A 22,151-nucleotide genomic window follows, 5' to 3' on the forward strand; every position below is an offset into this window, starting at 1 on the left:
CAACAATTTTGAGCTCAAGCCCGCACTTATCAATATGGTTCAACAGAACCAGTTTAATGGAAGTGCCACTATTGACCCTCATCTGCATTTGAGGACGTTCTTGGAGATCATGGATACGATAAAAATGAATGGTGTTTCTGAGGATATAATTTAACTGCATTTGTTTCTGTTTTCTCTCATAGATCAAGCAAGGTGTTGGCTGCAATCACTACCACTTGGGAGCATAATTACTTGGGAAGACAAGGCAGTGAAGTTTCTTGAAAAATATTTTCCACTTGCCAAGTCCACCCAATTGAAGACCGAGATTAGAACATTCCAACAGCATGACTCTGAACAGCTATACGAGGCTTGGGAGCATTACAAGAACTTGCTTCGGAGATGCCAAAATCATAAATTTGCAGATTGGGAGCAGATTGAATTATTCTATGATGGACTGAATGCTCCCACAAAGATGTCTGTGGATTCTGCTGCTAGAGGCACTATATTTGCAAAGGACCCTACTCAGGCATATGAAATGCTGGAACAATTGACTATCAACAACTTTAAGTAGCCAACTGAATGAGCTGATATCAAGAAATCAACTGGATTCTATGACGTGGATCCTATCACATCTCTATCGACCCAAGTCTCGTCATTAACTATACAGATAGCTGCTATGAACAAGGTGAGCACTAGAAATTCTGAAGGTGTGATTATCACCATTGAAGTGTCACACACTCTTGACGAGATCCAATACATCAACAACAGAGGCTATGCAAGATATTGAGGTATTCGTGTTCGAAATTCTTATCATCCTGGTTTACATAATCATGAGAATTTATTTTATGCAAATTATAAGAATGTATTGAATCCCCCTTTGAGATTTAATACAAATAAAGGAGAAGGGAAACCATCTTTTGAAGATATATTTGGTACTTTTTTGGTGGAGTCTGGACAACGAAAGGCAAGGACTGAGTCTTGTCTTGATATCTTAGAGATATGATAAATATGAGTGCCACTATGAAATCTATGGAGACACATATTGGGAAACTAGCGAATGCACTAAAAGATCAAAACAGAGGTCATTATCCGATTAATACTGAGGTGAATCCAATAGAGAATTGCAAAGACATAGCGTTTAGAAGCGGAAAAGAAGTTGAAGCTGAAAAAATAAAAGCTAAAGGTGAAAATATGAAGGCAACGGATAGTCATGTGGTTGACTAGAGCAAAGGAAGTGATAAAAAGAGTGCGGAGTCAAAGGGTGAATTTGAACAGAAACCTATGTTGAAGTCGAAGCTTCCTTACCCGCAGAGATTCAAGAAGAAAGCGTTAGATCAAAATATCATCGATAAACACCATGACTAACTTGTCCAAGTAACTGCGGAAGACCTTGTTCATTAGATCGATGAACACTATATGTGCATTCGTAACCCGAAAGACATCACTAAAAACTCGTAGTGACCATACATCGTACGAAATGCAGTCTTAGAAACATCCTCGTATCGAACTCAAATTGATGATAACCTGACCTCAAATCAATCTTGGAATATACAGAGGTACCTTGAAGTTGGTCGAACAAATCATCATTGTGCGGTAAAGAATATTTGTTTTTGATCGTCACTTGGTTCAACTGTATGTAGTCGATAAAGAGATACATAGAACCATACTTCTTGTTGACGAAAATCACTAAAGCTCCCCAAGATGAAACACTAAGAAGGATATAACCCTTATCCAAAAAATCATGCAATTGCTGTTGCAACTCCTTCATCTCTGATGGATCCAGACAATAAGGTGCACGAGAAATCTGTGCTATTCTTGGCACAAGCTCAATCCCAAACTCGACTTCCCGAACAGGATAAAACCTTGAGATCTCATCAAAAAATACATCTGGGTACTCACAAACTACTGGAAACTCCTCAATATCCCCGCTACCTATGGACGTGTCAATCGCATAGATAAAGTAGTCTTCCCCACTCGTCTTTAAAGTCTGACAAGCCTTCAGAGCTAATACCAAAGGCATAGGGGGTCGCGCTTCCTTACCATAAACAAACCAACTATCGCCCTCTAATTAAAGAAACTGCACGATCTTTTGGTAACAGTCCATAGTGGCTCGATAAGATGTCAAAATATCGATACCCAAGATATAGTCAAAATCTTACATCGCTAGAATCATGAGATTCACAAGAACTCAAAGCCCTCAAATTCTAAAGAGCAACCCAAGAATAAATGCTAGGCCAAAGCAGAATGACTAGTCGGGATAGATACAGAAAGCACTACGTGTAGTGACTCGCACCGTGATCACTTACTAATCAAGACCTTAGGCATGCAATTAACTTAATAAAACATAAACAAACAAAATGCGAAAACAATTCAAATTACTGAACCGGCGAAATACAACCGGTAAACAAATCCAAATAAATACAACCCAATCGAATGATCTTAATACAAGTAGAGTAAAACATAGTGGCTAACCCTGTAATCCTACCTTGGTCACCACCTAAACTCCAAGTCCCCGGAAGAACTACCTGCAACTGCCCCGTCGAATGGAGTGTCCAAGAAACACAGAAACATGGACGTGAGTATACTACGCTCAGTACGAGAGTATAAGTATACAATATTATATGTGCATGTATGCAAGTGTACGGGCTACCAAGACTCGAGGTCAAGAATCTCTGGTCAACAACAGACTTGAGCCCTAGGCATGTAGCACTCTATGCCGTTGCACCAAGAGGTGGCTCCCATACCTGATAGTGGAAATAACGATGACCTGACACGAGTTCTCGTGTCCAACCATCCACTAACAAGATTGGGTAAGAACCATACTACATGATATCACAAGGGTACAAGCTCAAGATGATCATGCATAAAACATAATAACGTGACATAATATATGTAGATAAAATCATGCCATATAAATAATGCAACACATAATACATGCATACTCAGTCAGGGTATCTCGAACATTATTTTTGTACCTTAATAAATATCCTAGATGTCCCAGCATCTACAGACCATCACTAAAAATTATGATAACCATGCATTACTCATAATGCTCTAAAAGCCTTAACTTAGTTATTAAATACTCTCAAACTATTTATAAGATCTCGAGAATACCTCCGTCCGTCATCAGCCCATTGATGTCGATAGCCCCAAAACTTGGGCACAACTTCGCTACGACCCTAGAGACGCCTCGCCAAGGCGCCCCTTGATAAAGAAGGCTGGAAACCCTCAAGACCACTCAGAACAAGAGAGAGAGGAAGTGATTTTGGTGTACAAAACTGAATCTCGGACCTCATATTTATAGAATAATATCGGAAGCTCCGAACTCCCAAACAGACTTTCTGATCTCCGCATGCATGCACGTTCCAAACTGTCACGATCGAAAGCTCCGATCCCTATTTCGGAAGTTCCGATCCCATCATGCAACTACGTGTTCAGACGTCAATGACACGTCAAAAGGCGCATGGCCTAACTACGATCGGAAGCTCCAATCACGTTCGGACATTCCGAACTCGTTGTAGCTTCCGAACTCCTTCGCCCCTTACAATCACTTCGGACCCTCCAAACTCTACAAGCATTGAGTTCGGACCTTTCGAACCACCCAAGTCCAAATAAGTTAATTAACCATTTTTTGGACATTATGGATCCGATTTCTTGGTCCATTTTATATAATTAAAATCCGTTAATCATGTTTTATTATTTTTAAGCATTTTTAACCAAATTAATAGTGTAAAATGGGACCGGGCTACTACACTACGTCTAAAGATATATATGGAAATCTATGACGCTTAACAAATTGTGCGGAAATGAATGAATGCGATGCTATCTATGAGAACAAATGCAAGAATATCGCACAAAAAAAAGTACCTGCGATGACCTCCTCGTTCTCCCTATAAACCTGATCTTGGCTCAGTGAAAAAACTTGCCCTTGGATATTCAGACTCTGATTGGTGCTCCGAGACTATCCTGTTGGACTCTGCGGAACCAATGCCTGGGAACCAGAACCAGATGATGATCCCTCAACTGACTGAGGACAATCTCTTTTCATGTGGCCCATCTGGCCACAACGAAAGCAAGCACCTTCCGCTCCACGACGCTTTTCGGTAGGATGACGTCCACCACACTTCTTTCACTGAACTTTCTTCTTCTTGAAATAGAAAAAACCTCCATCAGAACCCGAAAAAGAAGAAGATGCACCAGGCTTCTTAGATGACTGGGTTTAGACCCCAAAGAACTTCCTGGTCGGAAGGAGGAGAAAGTCTTGTTACTCTAGACATTTTTCTTTGCCTGATGACAACGGTTAACCAACCCCTCGTAAGACGTCGGATCATCACAGATGGCCACTTGTTCGTGGATCTTTGGGATGAGACCTTGAAGAAAATGATCATACTTGGCCTCCGAGCTGGTAGCAACATATGGACATTAACTCAAAGAAGTTGACTGCCTCCATCCACTGCTCTTCAGTGCAGTGGTAAACCTGAAAGAAACTCTCTGTGCATTCCAATGATTTCTCTGTAGCCTCCAGATATTCGCCTCCCAGGAGTGGTTTCGGCCCCATCTTGATGAACTTATGCATGTCAATGCGACATCTCCCATTCTTGTGGTGACGGAGCCCACGATGATGATCTCATTACTCATCATCTTTCGAGCATCCACCGATGCTCCCATGACTCTCGTCTCCATAGTCTGCCATCTAAAAAAGTAACCAAATTGAACCTAAAAACTGTTTACTAAATCCCAAATCTTAATGCATGCTGTGAAACTATAAATGTAGTGACCCATTCTGGAATCACTCACTAATCGATTTAAAGTGTGCAATAAATATCTTAAAATGGAAACTAAAATGATTCAATAATACCATCGGAAGAAATAAAAATAGTTCCTAAATCAATTGTTATACAACCCGATGTAATAAAAATACTAAAATCCATGAATGGGAACCCTAGTATGGAAACAATTCCAACATTGCTGCAGCTCAACGACTGCTAACTCCTGGTCTGTCCAACCTAAGCCTTGCCCCGTAGAATGGGGTATCCTGAACCAAAAACCAATGACGTGAGCTAACAACGCTCAGTACGAAAGTATGAGTATACATATGCTATGGATGCTAATGCAAATGAACATTTAATGAAAACCTATCATGGTAGAAAACACTGCTCAATCAAATGGCGTCATGGTATGTAGCACGTTGGGCCATCGCATAAGGAGATGATCCTTCCGTACCAGAAATAAAGTATGGATGTATATACACAGACTTGAATCCATGGAATCCAACCATCCACTCAATAACTCGGGGTGGATCGGCCCCACTACTGGTAATATCAAGGTGCATGTTCAATATGATAACGCATGCATCATAATAATCGTGACATAATATATGCACATAAGCCATGCAATATATGTCATGCAAACATAGAACATTCATACTCAACCAGGATATCTCGAATAGTACGTCTGTACCTCTAATCAAGAAACTCAAGCGACCTAGCCACTCGGGTACTCAAGTTCAAGCCTATAAGCAGATAATCACTATATCACTTGCAGCCTACTAAAAGCCTTAACTAGACTAATAACTACTCATTGAATCTAATCATAGTCTAAACTTATACCTACATCCATCATTAACCCTTTGATGGTGATGACTTCAAAACCTAGACACAACTTCGCTACGATTCCGGTAGAACCTCGCTATCGACTAGCCTTAAAGACGATGCATGGAAGCCCTCCAAGACAACAAAAAATGAGAGATAGTTGAGTGAATTTGTGAGGAAAATTGAGGCTCTTGGCCCCCTATTTATAGACAACATTCGGAACTACCGATCCCTCGTTCAAAGCTTCCGATCTCTTCATCGGAGCTTTCGATCTCTAGCCACTGAATGCGTGTCCCTGATTGGATAATACACTGCTGCCGATAGAGTTCGGACCTTTCGAAATGGTGTTCGGAGCTTCCGATCTATCTCACATCAGTTTATCAATCAGAAACCCCATACTTTCTTATCCAAAGACGATCGGACCTTTCGATCTTGAGTTCGGATCTTTCGAACTCACCCTTTGTCTTCAAATACAATGTTGCTTCCGAACCAGTTCGGTTGTTCCGAAATACTCTTCGAATCTTCCGAACTTTCAAATAACTTGGATCCCTTGGAACCATTTTTGATCATTCTAAATCTGATTTCCAACTACTTTAATCTAATTGGAAATCCCTTAATCATGTTTAGGAAGTTGGTTAGCTTAATTGGAAATCGGGGTACTACACTTTTCCTGGCTAAGAACGAGAGGAAAATGCAGATTAAGAAAAGACATGCGAAAATCAATTCATAATATACATGTTCCTGCTCGTGTATCAACTAGACAGATGTGGTTCTCCATCACCTATGGGATCATCCCTCTGATAGAAAAGAGCACCCTCCATGTCCTGCTCCTCGGTATAGTTTGAGCTAGCAACGCAACAACTCTGCATGCAAGCTATATTTTTTGTTATTAATTTGAACTTCTTCTATTTTTTTATCATGCTAATATTTAATTTGCATTTTTAGACATGTAATTTGTATACTTTTTTTTCAGTTTGGTTTTCACCTTGAATTCTTATTTTAAGTCATGTAACTTATATATTTATTTTTTTATTTTTGATCTTTTTTTAACGGAATACATTGTGTCAGTCAGTAATTATTTATTTGGAAATTATAGATGTTATGCTGACATGAAATTTTGGAAGTAAACTTGCATATCTGCCATGATTTTTAAAAAACTATGATGTGCCATTTGCGATTTGTTTTTTTATTATTATTTTGAAAAATAAAATCACACGTATAATTTTCCTTACAAAAATCCATTTAAGAATTCATGATCGTCACATTAGAAATTTTCATCCGATAGGCTGTATTATGGTATAAAATAAAAGGAAAAAAAGAAAAAAAAAAAGAAGAAAAAACAAAAATGGGAAAAATGTGAATTATAATAGGACTAAAATCAAAGTTAATATTAATAAGATCAAAAATAAAAAAGTGCAAATTGAAAGAAAAATATTTAATTCTAGGAAAACTGTTAAAACACATCATTTAAAAGTTTCATTGGATCATACTTAGGTAAGCGCCTGAGGATACAGTTGTACTTTACATGAAGAAATCATGGAGACATTTCACAGGGGCATAATCGAGTTGGTAAGACCTAAGATGATGTTGAAAGAGATTTCTCAGCGTTGTGGGTTCGATCATCGTGTGTAGCATATTACTTCTTTGCTGAAATATTGTGGGGTATGTTTTGAGGGTTGGCCATGTTGCTCCCTCCTTCAGGTCTTTGTCGCTCGTGCACATCCCTTGATTTAACCTCTTCATGAATCAATGAGCATCTGATTCATGTGAAATAAGGTCCGTTCGGGGTCAACACATCTTAAGAAATCATGGAGATAAATTAAATTAAATTTTTATTAAATAAATGGCGAAATAATCCCACATTCCAACCATGACTTTTTTTAAAACTTGGATATTTATATATATATATATAGAGAGTAAGCAACACGAGGGAATAACATAATACATAAATAAGTACTTAAAATAATGATTTATTTTAATTTGCTATTTTAAAATCCAAGATAAATCATTAAAATATTTGGTATATGTCTGTAAATTTTAATTGATGTAATTATATGTACTCGTTTACATAATTATTACACATACATATATATACATATACATACATGCTAACGATCCATGAAGTGTTTATAAAATAATAAATCAACATAATTGTGTGTTAGATTTGTATTTTAATTTAGTTGTATAATTGTGTTTGTTACGAATTTTGTGAGCGGGCCATTTATGTGGAAAATCGAGCTTCTAATTGTCAAACAGTATGAGTTCTCAATTTGGTAGTTAGTTTCAGTCTCAACGATTCGAAGCGACTAAAAGAAAAATAACTGGAAAATCACTCAACAGTTACTTCCACTCTTCTTTCGTTTTAGTATTCATGTGGTCATGGCTCAATGATCGACTTGACTTGGTCCTCCGTCTTTTGAAATTTCAGCTGCCAACAACTTTTCTCTATTAATGGGCTTGACATATTTTTTTTGGAGTTATTTGCACGAACCATTTCTGTGAAATATTGAAAAGATATGGTTCTTCCCTGTGAAAATTTAATAGGCACCTAATCCCTTCATCTTTCAAAGTATTTGCACGTTTTTACCCTAAACATGGAGAATGTTGAACACGCGCGCTGATTGAGTGTATGTAACTATATTTTGCCAAAATTAAGCCATTGATACAAAAATACCCTCCTTTATTCTTTTTTATTTTAAGGACCCTTCTTTATTCTTTTAAATCTACCGAAATTATAACCCCCAAAACAAAAACCCATTTTTCTTCTTCCTTACCAAATTTGTTCAAATATTATTATTATTTTATTTTTTTTGCAAAGAATGAAGAATCTTATGGGTGTTCATTGCTCGGTTCGGTCCGGTTTTCGATTTTTTATTTCGGTTTTTCGGTTTTAAAAATATATAATCCGATATCCAAACCGTTTTTTCAGTTCGGTTTGGTTTTTTACTAAATTGGTTTGGTTATTTCGGTTTTGATATAATTATTTTAAATAATATTATAAATATATTTTAAAATATAATATGTTATCTTTTAAATGATTTTTTTGTATTTAAATTCAAAGTCCAAATTACTTAAATAAGCAACAATCAACTTAAAAATATTAAAAATTATTCTTTATTCACTAGGTATCATCTCATAAAATATATAATATAAACAATTATATAAATAAAATTATTAATTTTTAAAATTTTGATTTTTTCGGTCGGTTCGATTTTGAGATATATAATCCGAAATCGAACCAAATAAATTTCGGTTTTCACATTTATATCCGAATGTCAAATTTTGGTTTTCGGTCGGTGTTTGGTTTTTTCGCTTTGGATTTTTGGTTTTTTTTGTTTTATCCGAAGTTTGAGCATCCCTAAAGAATCTTTTAAGGTATACCGTTTTAAACATGACTATCAACCATGTCCTGATGTTGAAGTAAATGCAGATATTGATTTAGTTTGCTAATCTTATCACAAGTCTCAAAGTATGAAACAACTAGAGATGGAAACATATGCCAACAACTTTTCACCAAATTCTTTTGTTGAAATGCACAAAAAGTTCTTATATGCCGTAAGTGGAGCAAGCGGATTGATTCTCGTGTTATTTCTTCTCTTACCTATATTTTTTCTTCTTATGTGCATATTTTCAACTTACGATTGAATTCCTAAAGAATTCTTCCTGGTCTAGTAATTCACCAGCAAACAATCATAATACTCAACTTTGGCTTCATATCCCAAGATCTCAAACTCAACCAAAAGCAACACTCTCAAGCCTCAAAATATCACACTTTCAAATTCAAAACACGCACATGCATATATAAATGAATTTGAAGGGAGAAAAAAGATTACGAAAGCAACAAAAAATCTCTAAAATCCCCACAGAAAGTTTCCCTCTGCCTAAATGCAACAAAAAAAGTAAACAAACTGTGGATGATCAAAGCAAGCAAAACTTGGCACGAGTATTGGGGCATTTTCTTCAGCTTCGATTTTTTCAAGTGATGTAGCCAAAAATCACTTGTACCCGACACGTTGCTTTCGCAAAGTCCAGAGTATCAATAAGTCCTTGTACGTTTCCTTGGGAGATCTTCACTGGGTTGTTCCTACGTCACAAAACAAAGTCAGAGGAGCCAGGAGGTTTCCCGACGAAGGCACTCTGACGCTCAAGTCAGCGATTACTCAAAGAATAATAATCAAGAGTAGAGAGTTATAGTGCTAAAGAAAGTGCGTACCTTAATAATGAGGTAACTTGAGCTATTTATAGATATTCGGAGAGTTTCACGGGCTTGAGCCTTTTATGGGCTTTTGTAGAATTCAGGGTCTGCCGTTGAGTAAACCTTCATGATTGGGCTCAGGCCCAGTTGAATTTTTAGGTGTAACCTATCATAGGCCCCCCACTCTCGGGCATGTCGCGCGTGTGGAGAGGTCCGAGAGTAGAATTTTTACCGGAGTATTGTCAGAAATTTAATTGCCGAGAACGAATATAGTTTGCCACTGCGAAAATTACAGGGATCGACCTGCCCGATCAGGTCGCGGGGGCTCGGGGGCAACGCCCCTGAAAGCTCTTCAGATATGGAGATATCATGATGGAGTAACCGTAGTAGGACTGTGATGGAATGAAATTAAAATCCTGGCAGAGTAATAACTACAATGTAATTGGATAGGAATCAAAATCCTACCAGAATATTAATTGTAGAAACCCAGTAGAATTCTAACAATTACTATCATTATAAATTCAGCATCGGGGTATGTTGTCATCACAATTTATTAACGTGACATTATTTCTGAATTTTTCTTGCAGTATTTGCTAGGTCAAAAATTAAAGCAAGAGTCAAACACTCTAATGGCAGGTACAAATCACTTCTCGTATCACGTGCCTTGAATTTAATTAATGCATGCACATTGTTCTCTCTCCTCTCTCCTCCTCTTAACTTGAAAAAAGAAAAATATATTGTGTATGTATATATTGTGTATATCCCGTCTATCTATCCCCCACCATCTCCATGGATATTCATGCCCTTCACCGGCAGACGACCAGAGGCGGCGACGGCGTCAAGTGGTGTCGGAGGCGGCGGCGCGAGAAGGTCGAAGATGGGAAGAGGAGCTGCAACGAAGTAAACGAGGCACGGATTCGAGAGAACAAAGGCATCGGCGGCGGAAGGAGAAGATGCAGACGATGGCTTGGGCGGCGAGAAGAGATGAGGTAGAAGAAAACGACGACACCGATTGAAGAGAAGAGGCATGAGCGGTTCGAAAGAGACGAGGAAAAACTTCAACGAGCCAGCCTGGAGAAGAGAAACAACGTAGCTGCCCAGATCTGACGAAGAAAGGCGGCCGGATCTGTGAAGAAGAAAGGACGGCGGCGGAGATCTCAGGCCGGTCTGGAGCTCCGATGTCGCGACGGCAATGGTGCGATGGTGAGAAAGTCGCGGCGATGGAATGGGGAAGAATCTATTGGGCCGTGGGAGATGGATAGATGCACACATATACACACATATACATATACACATACTGTGTCTTTTTACTAATTTGCAATTATTGTGTGATTTTGCTTTTGACAATAATTATTTCAATTTTTGTTTAAAATTATGAGCATTTGATTTTTCCACTCCAACTCCTCTGTCTAACAGGATTTAATTAATTGCCATGATTGGTAGTTGTATATGATATATATATTTTGTTAAAATATATATATTTGTGCAGGGTATCCACCTCGTGGTAAGATACTGTCCTTGTTAAGGGCGAATCGGAGGAACGATTTATCTCCGCACACGGAGTCTAGTGACGATATTAATCGTGATGACTGTGTATCACCTTTTAGTGATTTAGACGCTCCTTTGCCACGTGACCCGGAGAGTCCGACTTCCTTAAAAATTGTTAGTGAACTTGACCATTGTGAAAGGAGTATATCCGAAGGTTCATCGGAAGGGGTTGACGAGTGTGTATTGGGTAATCCGGATATTCTAAACCCGTGTGAAAAACTTGATTTATTGTCAAGATATATCATGAAGATTCCTACTAAAGAGGATTATTGTCAGAACCCACCCGCGGGTTATTTCACCGTTTACTTGGAATATTTTAATTATGGGTTTTTGCTCCCCCCAATGCCATTTTGATAGAAATCGTGTGTTGGCTTGGTGTGAGTTTTAGTCAGTTGACCCCAGGGGCTATCCTTGTATTTTCATGTTTTCTCCGTAGAATGAGCGAAATTCAATTGATTCCAACTGCGGAGCTATTCTTCTCGCTCTTCGTGGTGCGTCGTTCTATGCCCGACTCTTATATTTATTTTCAACCTCGTGTGGACTGTAAATTTTTATCCCATTTTTCGTCTCCAAAGAGTGCGTGGAGATCGGAGTTTTTTTACGTTTGGGATTATAGTGGGGGGTTCCCACGAGTTGGATTACGGGGCCTAGAAAAATCATACTTGGTAAAACTCATCGCACTTTGCAGCTTGACTGTCGATCCTTAGGTCTTTTTGACGAACTAGTCAATCCTAGGAGTTTGGTTCCTACTGGTAATGCTTTGTCCAAGTTGAATTTTGATAACTGTATTTTGCGTCTTCTTGGGATTCTTCTACTCATTTTAATTTAAAATTTATTAAATTTATTTATTGATCATTCTCTCTTTTCTCTTTGTGTTTGTTTGTAGGTGACAAAATAATTTTGGCGGAGGTTCGCCCTTGCATAGAGAAAAACGAGAAGACTTCGTCAAAGATGTCGAGAAAAGAGTCACCAATGGATCGAGGTTATCATAATTCCCATGGGATTTCAAGGAGGAGGAATTCTCCCGGGCCATCCGACTGTGTCAATCGTTCTGGTCCTCCATTTAGAAATACTGACACTCGTGACCAAAGGAATGGTGGTAGAAGAAATGATGCTGACCGTGATGCCTGTATTAGGGAGAATGATAATGGTAGAATAAATCCAAAAAGAAGACGTGATGATGAACGAACAGTTTCTCCCAACACTCGTGAGGGTCGCCACTTGTTCTTGGAGGGTGTGAATCATAGGAATCATGCTGGCTCTTTTTGGGATTTGAAGGATCCAGAGATTGGTTGGAGAACTGGAGCTAATCTCATTGGATATCATGACAGGTTGCATCTACTGCCTCAGCCTACCGAAGTATTAACTCGGTCTCTTGCCTCGTCTGCCTTCCAGGTATATTATTATATGTTTGTTACTTGTTATGATTTTTATATAGTAAATAATACTTTTTATCTATGGGTGTTTACATATTTTATCGCTTGCTCACACTTTTCAATTTTGAGAAGAGAGGTCTCGAAATTCCGGGAAAAAATTTGATGACGAGCTAACGTCCTTAAGGGGTGAGTGCCAAAGACTTGGCGAGGAAAATACTAAGGCTCAAGATGATTTTCTCAAGTCGCAAAAGGAGCTTGAAGAAAAATCCAAAAAGTACGATGCATTGTGCAAGGAGATGGAGCAACTTAAGGGGAAATATTCCCATGAATCGGAGACCGGAGAGAAATTTCTCAACTCGACAGTAGGCAAGAGTCTTTTGCGAAGTACTGGAGAAAAAGCGATTGAAGGCTATCGAGCATCCACAGTTTTTAGAGATGAAGTGATTCAGCAGGCGATTGTTATTCATGATGAAGTTGTAGTGGATTGTCGCAAAGAATTGCGGAAAACACAATTAGTCCCGGAGGAAATTATTATGAAGATTTACCCTAAAATTCCGGAGCCTAGGACTGCGTCTAGAGAGTTGAAGATGACTCAGACCCAGCCTTAGGAAATTTATTGGGAGGTCTGGGTGACGAGGAGATGATCGAAGCTTTGCGTTCGAACTTCTAGCTTGAATAACGACGAGGGGTGCGTGTCGAAGCTACATGGAAACTACTCTTTGGAGCCGTGGAGCAGTTTAGCTTTATTATTTCTTGCCACTTTTGGGCAATATTTTTTATTTGTAATAAAGACTTTGAAGTCTTAGATTTTGTTTACTCTTTTTGAGTGCGTAAGCAGTTGGTGGAGGAACAATTATTTTCCTTTTTTATATATATTAAATTTTGTCGGTTATCATATCTCTTTGTATTTTGAAATTGCTATTGCATACTTGCTTGATAGATAAAATACTATCGCTTTAACATTGGAGTACTTGGGAGGGGATCAGTCTCCCAAGATTTTGTCTCATGGGGAAGTCTTAAACCCACTTAGTACGTGGTGAGGTATCCCGGGACTTGTAATATTATTATTTCGTCTTGACGTCTTACAGCGTCATAATTTCAAATGTCCCATGGGGCTGGCCAAGCCTCTTATTGTTGGGAATTTTTTTTTTATGATTGCTAGGGTCTATGACGTTTACATCGTGAGTAAACATTAGTATAGGAGAGGAGATATGATAAGCTTTCGACAAAGTAATCTGCTTGTATAACAAAAAAAATCATATTAGTTGAAAACTACATAACAAAATTGTAATAGCAAAACATAAAGAAAATATGCTAGTAACAAAAAAGGTAAATATAGCCTAATATTGGAGAGAGTTGCAGTTTATGCATAAAACTTCTTCAGGTTGGCCACGTTCCAAGGTCTGGGAATTATTCTTCCATCTGAATGTTTGAGGCGATATGTTCCCATCTTCACTATCTCAATTACTTTGTATGGGCCTTCCCATTTCGGATCTAGCTTGCCAATGGACATCAAGATGTCAGATTTTCTCGATACAAGGTCTCCAACTTGGAAAGACCTTGGCTTGACTCTATCATTGTATGCTTTAGTCATACAAGCTCGATATCTCTCGGCTCGTGTCGAAGCTTCATCTCTTAGTTCATCCACTAAGTCCAATGACATTCGGAGTGCTTGGTCATTCCCAGATGAATTGTACTGTTTCACTCTTCATGATTGCTCTCCAATTTCGGCAGGAGCCACAGCTTCCGCTCCGTAGGCCAGGTTGAAAGGAGATTCTCCAGTTGAAGAGCGTGGAGTGGTTTGATATGCCCATAGAATACTTGGAAACTCATCCACCCATTTTGCCTTGGCATTGCCTAGGCGTGTTTTGAGGTGCGGTAAAATGGTTCGGTTGGTGACCTCGGTTTGCCCATTGGCTTGAGGATTCCCGACAGAAGTGAAGAACTGCTTGATGGAAAGTCCTTTGCACCAATATTTTATTTTCGCTCCAGAGAACTGAGTTCCATTGTCCGAAACCAAGGTTTGAGAAATGCCAAATCTGCATACTATATTCTTCCATAAGAAATTGATTACATCTCTTTTGGATATTTTGGCCAATGGTTCAGCTTCGACCCATTTGGTGAAATAATCCACAGCAACTATCAGAAATTTTCTTTTTTCGGTAGCAGGAGGAAAAGGACCTACCAAATCCATTTCCCATTGAGCAAAAGGTAAAGGACTTTCCAGGGGCTGTAAGATTGTAGCCGGCTGGTGATGAAAGTTAGCATGCTCTTGACATGCGCGACAATGTTTCGCTAACTCAGTAGCGTCTTGCTTCATCGTTGGCCAAAAGTATTTTTGGCGTAACGCTTTCCCCACGAGAGCTCTGCCGGCTAAGTGATTCCCACAAATCCCTTCATGAATTTCACGGAGCACATAGTTTCCCTTAGCTGGCGTTAGATACTTTAGGTAAGGTGAAGAGAAACCTCTTTTGTACAGTTCTCCGTCAATGATCGTGAACCGAGCAGCTCTCACTCTAAGTTTTCGAGCTTCGACTTGTTTAGCAGGTAGGTTACCCCGCATCAAATAGTTGATTATTTCATCTTTCCAACTAGGTTCTTCGCTGTCAGCACAGAAGATTGTAACATCATTTCCATCAGTTTTTTCCTTGTCATATGTTAGGAATGTAATTTTCCTATTATCAATGTTGGCCAAGGAGCTTGCTAACTTGGCAAGATGGTCTGCTGACTCATTTTCCACTCTAGGTATCTGCTTTACATCGTAGCTGTCTAAACGCGAGAGAAGCTCATTCACTTGAGTCAGGTATTCAAGCATTTTATCTTACTTTGCTTCATAATTTTCATTAACCCGACTTACGATAAGTTGGGAGTCACTGTGTATCGTCAGTATTTTTGCTTCGACCGACAAGGCCAATTTAATTCCCATGATGAAAGCTTCATATTCTGCCTCATTATTCGTTGCAGGAAATAGAAATTTGATGGCATATTGAAATTTATCTCCCTGTGGGCTTTCCACAACTATACTTGCACCGCTTCCTGTCGAGGTTGATGACCCATCGACATAAACCATCCATGTCTGGGTGGAGCTTTCTTCTTGAGTTACTGTCATCTCTACTAGAAAATCAGCCAGAATTTGTGCTTTAATCGCTGACGCGGGCGATATTCAATTCCATATTGGCTCAATTCGACAACCCACTTAACCATTTTTCCTGATGCTTCAGGACTCGAGATAATTTGTTTGAGAGGATGATTGGTGAGTACAATTATTGAATGAGACTGAAAGTAAGGACACAGTTTTCTTGCTGCAGTTACCAAAGACAGTGCCAGTTTCTCGATCTTTGTATATCTTAATTCTGCTCCTTGTAAAGTTCGGGTGATATAATACACTGGTTTGTGCTCACGTCCTACTTCAGATACCAATACTGCACTTACCGCCTCCGCAGATATTTCCAGATAAACCAGCAAGGTGTCACCCTCCTTTGGTTTTACCAACAACAGCGGAGAGGTCAGATGTCTTTTCAACTCGTCAAATGCTTGCTGACACTCTTCTGTCCATCGAAATCCTTTTCCACTCCTCAACAGTTTGAAGAATGGTAACCCCTTGTCTGCAGATCTTGAAATAAACCGGTTGAGGGCGGCCAAACGTCCTGTTAATTCCTGGATTCCTTTCAAACTTTTCGGAGGATTCATGTTCAAAATTGCTTTAATTTTTTCAGGGTTGGCCTCTATTCCTCGTTCTGACACCATGTAACCAAGGAATTTGACTCCTCGTACGCCAAAAGCTCATTTGTCCGGATTGAGCTTCATCCTGTATTTTCTGAGTATACTGAAGCATTCCCCAAGATATTTCAAGTGATTAGATGCTTGGGTACTTTTGACGAGCATGTCATCTATATAAACTTCCATGTTATGTCCGATAAAGCGTTCGAACATGGTATTTACCAGACGTTGATAGGTAGCTCCAGCATTCTTCAGCCCAAATGGCATAACATCATAGCAATAAATCCCCCTATCGGTGATGAAACTTGCTTTTTCTTGGTCTTCTGGTGCTAGACCAATCTGATTGTATCCTTGATACGCATCAATAAAAGTGAGCAGCTCGCATCCTGCTGTCGAATCGACTAACAAGTCAATTCGAGGAAGTGTAAACGGATCTTTGGGGCATGCTTTATTGAGATCAGTAAAATCTATACACAAACGCCATTTTCCTCCTGGTTTTGGTACTAAGAAAACAATTTCAAGCCAATCTGGGTATGTAACTGGCCTGATGTATCTTGCTGCTAAGAGTTTTTCCACTTCAGCGGCTATATGTCAATTTTTCTCTGGGCCAAATGCTCTTTTCTTTTGCTTCACCGGTCTCATTTTTGGATCAACACGGAGGTGATGAAGCGCATATTCATGAGGTATTCTGGACAGAGGCTCATCACCCCAAGCAAACACATCCAAATTGCGACCAAGAAAATTTTTCAGCTTCTCTTCCAATTCAGGAGGTAATTCGGTCCCGATTTTCAGTTTCTTCTCGGGATCATTTGGAAAAATTTCTATGTGCTTTATAGTTTTGGTTGCTGTTATTCTTTCTTTGCTCTCAGCTTCCTCATCCACCAAATGTATCCCGTTTCACGAAAATTATTTCCAGGTTTCGGTGCTCTTTTTTCACTAGAAACTTGTCTTTTACGATTTCCTGATGAACCCCGTAGTGTCACCGCATGACACTCTCTGGCTAGACGATGGTCACCAATGGCTTCTCCTACTCCTCCTGGAGTCGGAAACTTCAGCTTCATATGATATGTCGATCCGAGGGCTTGGAATATATTGAAACTTGGTCGTCCCAATATCACATTGTATGCAGATGAAGCCTCTACTACAAGGAATTTCACCATCTTAGTAGACCTTTTGGGGTAAGAACCCAAGGAAAGAGGAAGCGTTACTTCTCCCAAAGCTTCAACTATTTCTCCGGAAAATCCAACTAGTAGAGTGTTGATTGGAGCTAACTGTGCATTACTAATACCCAACTTCACGAATGCATCATGAAAAATTATGTCGACCGAACTTCCTGAATCCACTAGAATTTTCTTTACCCAAAAATTGGAGATTGTGGCTGAGATAATTAAAGCATCATTATAGGTGCCCCGAGGGTTCTCCAGATCTTTGTCACTTAATGATAATACCTCTTGGATGGTTCCATCTTCATATATCGACAAGGATGTGAGGCTAGATAAATTTTTGGTTCCTTTTGCTGCCTGCAGAAGAGTTTTTCTTGCATTGTTCGAGTCGCCACAAGCAGGCCCCCCAGTGATTACGGCTATTACCCCTCCCGAGGGCAAATTTTCATCAGCTCATTCATGTTACTTTCCAGTTTCATCATGTCGCTTTTGATAGTCATGTTTTGGTTGTTCGTCCCGACGCATGTCATCTCGCTTCTCACAGCGGGACTTGTCCACAAAATTCCCCAAATGTCCGCGCTTTATGAGTTTTTCAATCTCTGCTTGCAAACTGAAGCAATCTTCTGTTGTATGACCTTTATCTTTATGAAAATGACAGTACTTGTCCGAACGTTGGCGCTTTGGATTATTCTGCATTGGGCGAGGGGGACGCAACAATCCTTGTTTTTCAGCTACTACCAGTATATCGGTCAGACGTGCATTGAGGGGTATATTCTGGAGGCGGGGGCTCTGTGATTTACGCTTCTCGTCTCGCTTTCTAATATCTTGCTTATCTTCTTCCCTCTTTCTTTTATTCAAGTAGTGTGGTTCTACAGATTCTTCAACCCGTATGTATTTCTCATCTCTTTCCAGTAATTCCTCTAGGTTTTTGGGTGGCCTTCCCGCTATTGATTCCTTGAACTTCCGATGGCGCAAATTTTGTTGCATTATTCCAGCTAACAAATCATGGTTCACGTGTAAGACTTCGTGCACCGCATGAGTAAATCGCCAAACATAGTCCCTCAAACTTTTTCCTTCTTTTTGAATGATTGTGAACAAGTACGCTGTTGTTTTCGAGTATTTCTTGTTAATTGAGAATTGCTGGAGGAAACAGTCAGTAAGTTGCTCCAAATTGGCAATAGATCCAGAGGGTAACTTATTGAACCATGTGAGTGCTCTTCCTGTAAGGAATCAATCCGAAATTTGAAGATCGAGAATTCACCAGGCAAACGAAACACACAGATAAGAACAATAATCCCAGAAATCAGATAACACCAACGCACACAGATCAATCAACCAACTCACACGAAAGCGATTAAACGACGCAAGTATTTACGTGGTTCGGCAAAGATTTGCCTACGTCCACAGGAGAGCAACACAACACTTTTATTAATCACCAACAGAACAATCTAAGCTCAAGAACAGAGCTTATTACAGAGATGGACAACGAAAAACTCTCAAGCTAGATACAGACTCAATTCAAGCTTTTGATACTTGAATTATTCCCGTCACAATCTTCGCTTGTTTCTCTCCTCCGAAATATCTCTTTTCTTCTCTCAATATATTCTGAAGAATTTGATTTTCTGTTCTCTCCATTTCGGCCAGCTTCCATCTGCTTATATAGAGAATTAGACCGACTTTCATCTTGGGCTTTAGGTCAACAGTAACTTATGACCCAATTATAAAGTCAACATGGTCCAGCCCGATAAGTCTTCATTCATCAGTTTGATCTGCCCTTGTATTTCGATCTGCATCGATCTGCCTGCAAGCGTATAGCTTCTTGGACACTTCATCAGTCTTCTAACCAAGTCACAATACTCGAGCAATCTATCTACATGAACTCATCCGAAGACTCGTCTGACCATCACATCGATCTGATCCCAGTATACGATCTGGCCATGAACTCATCTGATCACCGAGCTCATCTGATCTATACTATTCGATCCGATCTCTTCTCTATCCCCATTCAATCTGATAGAAACATACTTCAACACTTCCTGATAATGTTGTTCGGAAAATTTTACAGTATGCAGCATCTGTGATATCATACAAATCCGCTTTCGCGTAGAATTTTTCAATATGATCTTGGGGGTCACTCGTTCCATCGAACTCAGGTAAGCTGGGGATTTTGATTCTCTTTGGTAATGCTTCAGATAATATGTCATCAATGAAGGGGCTTCGATGTGACGGCAAAATTGCGGACATATTCTCTCCAGTTACATGTGTGCGAGATCAATCCTTTCAGGTTGGATTAGTGATCTTGTTTTCGCCAGAGGTGTCATGAACTGTGTGAACACTTGCTTCACCGTCTTTCTGAGTAGTATTTTTCTTGGTCTCCCCTTGATCTTTATCATTCACTTTAGATTTATCTTTATGTGGGTCTTCGTTATTAGGGTCAAGAGATGACGAGCTTTAAGTTTGAGCCTTTTTCTTGCTGCTTTTGCGCTTACGGGTTTCTAGGTATTCAGCAACTACATCTTTTGCTGCGAGTGCTGTTGTGTTTTCCATTAGCGCAATAAAGTCTTCACGGGTTATAGTAATACTCGGCGGTGCGTTTTCATTGTTATTATTTCCTTGAGACATTTTTGAAGTAATGCTCTCAATGACGTAAAGAACAATTTCCCATAGACGGCGCCAAGCTGATGTAGCCAAAAATCACTTGTACCCGATACGTTGCTTCCGCAAAGTCCGGAGTATCAATAAGTCCTTGTATGTTCCTTTGGGAGATCTTCAGTGGGTTGTTCCTACGTCACAAAACAAAGTCAAAGGAGTCGGGAGGGTTCTCGGCGAAGGCAATCCAACGCTCAAGTCAGCGATTACTCAAGGAATAATAAACAAGAGTAGAGCGTTATAGTGCTAAAGAAAGTGTGTACCTTAATAATGAGGTGACTTGAGCTATTTATAGATATTCGGAGAGTTTCACGGGCTTGAGCCTTTTATGAGATTTTGTAGAATTCAGGGTCTGCTTGATTTAAATATATATAATATTTAAATAAGCTTGGGCCTCAAAAATATTTGGAGTGGACCTTCATGATTGGGCTCAGGTCCAGTTGAATTTTTAGGTGTAACCTATCACCGAGGGGCCCGGGAGACTACGTGCGGATCATGTAAATTATAGAGTGAAATCATTGACGCAAGAGACACACAAATAAATTATTTCGGCGTCGGAAGATGCGTATATATTTGCAACCCATTTACTACCTTGTGCTCGAAATGGAGAACAAACGAAAATCATAATAAAAGTGAGATTTACCTCTCACGTTTCGATTACTTCTTTGTTTTGTTGGTGTAAGATTTTTGGATTTGAAAGTTAGGGCATAGACATTGAAGTAAATAGAACGACAACGAACATAGTGAATTACGATGAGGAGAATGGAGATACTCAACCCACAATTATTATATTTGTATATAAATTAAAATAATAAATTTAATAATAAAGGAGGGTAATTTGGTAAATTTCCATCTATTTTGACCATGAATTTGTTTCTAAGGCACGTATGCAAATATTTTGAAATGTTAAGGAATTCGGTGCCTATTAAAATTTCACAGGGAAGAACCATATCTTTTTAATATTTCATAGGGGTGGTTTGTGCAAATAACTCTATTTTTTTTTTTTTGCTATATTAAGCTTTTATCATATATTTTTAAGTTTTTACCGCCGTATCTCTCCAGCATTCATGATGTTTTTCATGTATCGTTGTTATGACAGTATGTTGATGATGATGAGTCACATGTCTTACATTCGAATGAAATTCAGCTAGAACCAGATTTTTTCTATGTTGATAGGCCACTTAGGATCATTGAATGAAAAGTTAAAGTACTCCATAATAAGCATATACCACTGGTTATAGTACAATGGCAGCGCCAAAGTACTGAGAAAGCGACGTGGGAGTTGAAAAATCATATGCGTTCAAACCATCCAGAGTTGTTTTAAAGTTGTATTTTTTTCTGTTTTAGCAAATTTTCTTTGTAACCATTAAGTTGTAATAAAATACTTTTTTTTCTCAGTTTTTGTTGATGTTTACCCTAGTCTTAATTTCGGGGTAAAATCTCTTAAGAGGTTGAAAATTTTGTGATCCGATTAATGTTTCATGTAATTAAAATGTTAAAACACAACTAAGGGATAATTAATTAAGCAAATCAAGTTATTAAATATTTTGAAACCAATGAATAAAATTTGGACCACCTGAAGAAGAGTTCGGAAGCACCAAATTAGATCGTACGATTCAAATGTATATCGGTACTTCTGTTGATTGTATATCTAGTAAGATCAATGATTTGTAAAATGTGCACGAATATGCGAGAGATATGATCTTCTGATGTAGTGACCCGACCTAAATCTCCTACTAATCAGAACTTAATCATGAAATTAACTTAAACAGAAAAACATAATCAGAGATAACTACGGAGACTTAAACAAATACCAACCTGACATAATACAACCGAAAAGAACTTAAAACCCACTGCACTCCGGCCCTGGTCACCAACCCAATCACTGAACCAATTCAACACCTGGTCAACCTGTAAACCTACTCCGTCG

General features: G+C 39.0%; 2 protein-coding genes across 2 annotated transcripts; one reads left to right on the plus strand and one right to left on the minus strand.

The window, feature by feature from the left end:
- The first annotated feature begins 11,961 nt into the window (after window positions 1-11,961).
- On the plus strand, window positions 11,962-13,508 carry LOC140876459 (uncharacterized). The gene is made up of 3 exons (XM_073280431.1): window positions 11,962-12,065; window positions 12,200-12,708; window positions 12,822-13,508. The coding sequence occupies exons 2-3, from the start codon at window positions 12,265-12,267 to the stop codon at window positions 12,861-12,863; spliced, it is 486 nt and encodes a 161-aa protein (XP_073136532.1). The 5' UTR covers window positions 11,962-12,065; window positions 12,200-12,264; the 3' UTR covers window positions 12,864-13,508.
- Window positions 13,509-17,000: 3,492 nt separating this feature from the next.
- LOC140874001 (uncharacterized) lies at window positions 17,001-19,816 on the minus strand. The gene is made up of 5 exons (XM_073277284.1): window positions 19,598-19,816; window positions 19,106-19,223; window positions 18,115-18,792; window positions 17,393-18,000; window positions 17,001-17,282 (listed from the first exon to the last, which is right to left on the minus strand). The coding sequence occupies exons 1-5, from the start codon at window positions 19,814-19,816 to the stop codon at window positions 17,001-17,003; spliced, it is 1,905 nt and encodes a 634-aa protein (XP_073133385.1).
- Between the last annotated feature and the right edge of the window lie 2,335 nt (window positions 19,817-22,151).

The sequence above is a fragment of the Henckelia pumila genome, chromosome 1, assembly GCF_033568475.1.
Source record: "Henckelia pumila isolate YLH828 chromosome 1, ASM3356847v2, whole genome shotgun sequence".
NCBI classification, from domain to species: Eukaryota; Viridiplantae; Streptophyta; class Magnoliopsida; order Lamiales; family Gesneriaceae; genus Henckelia; species Henckelia pumila.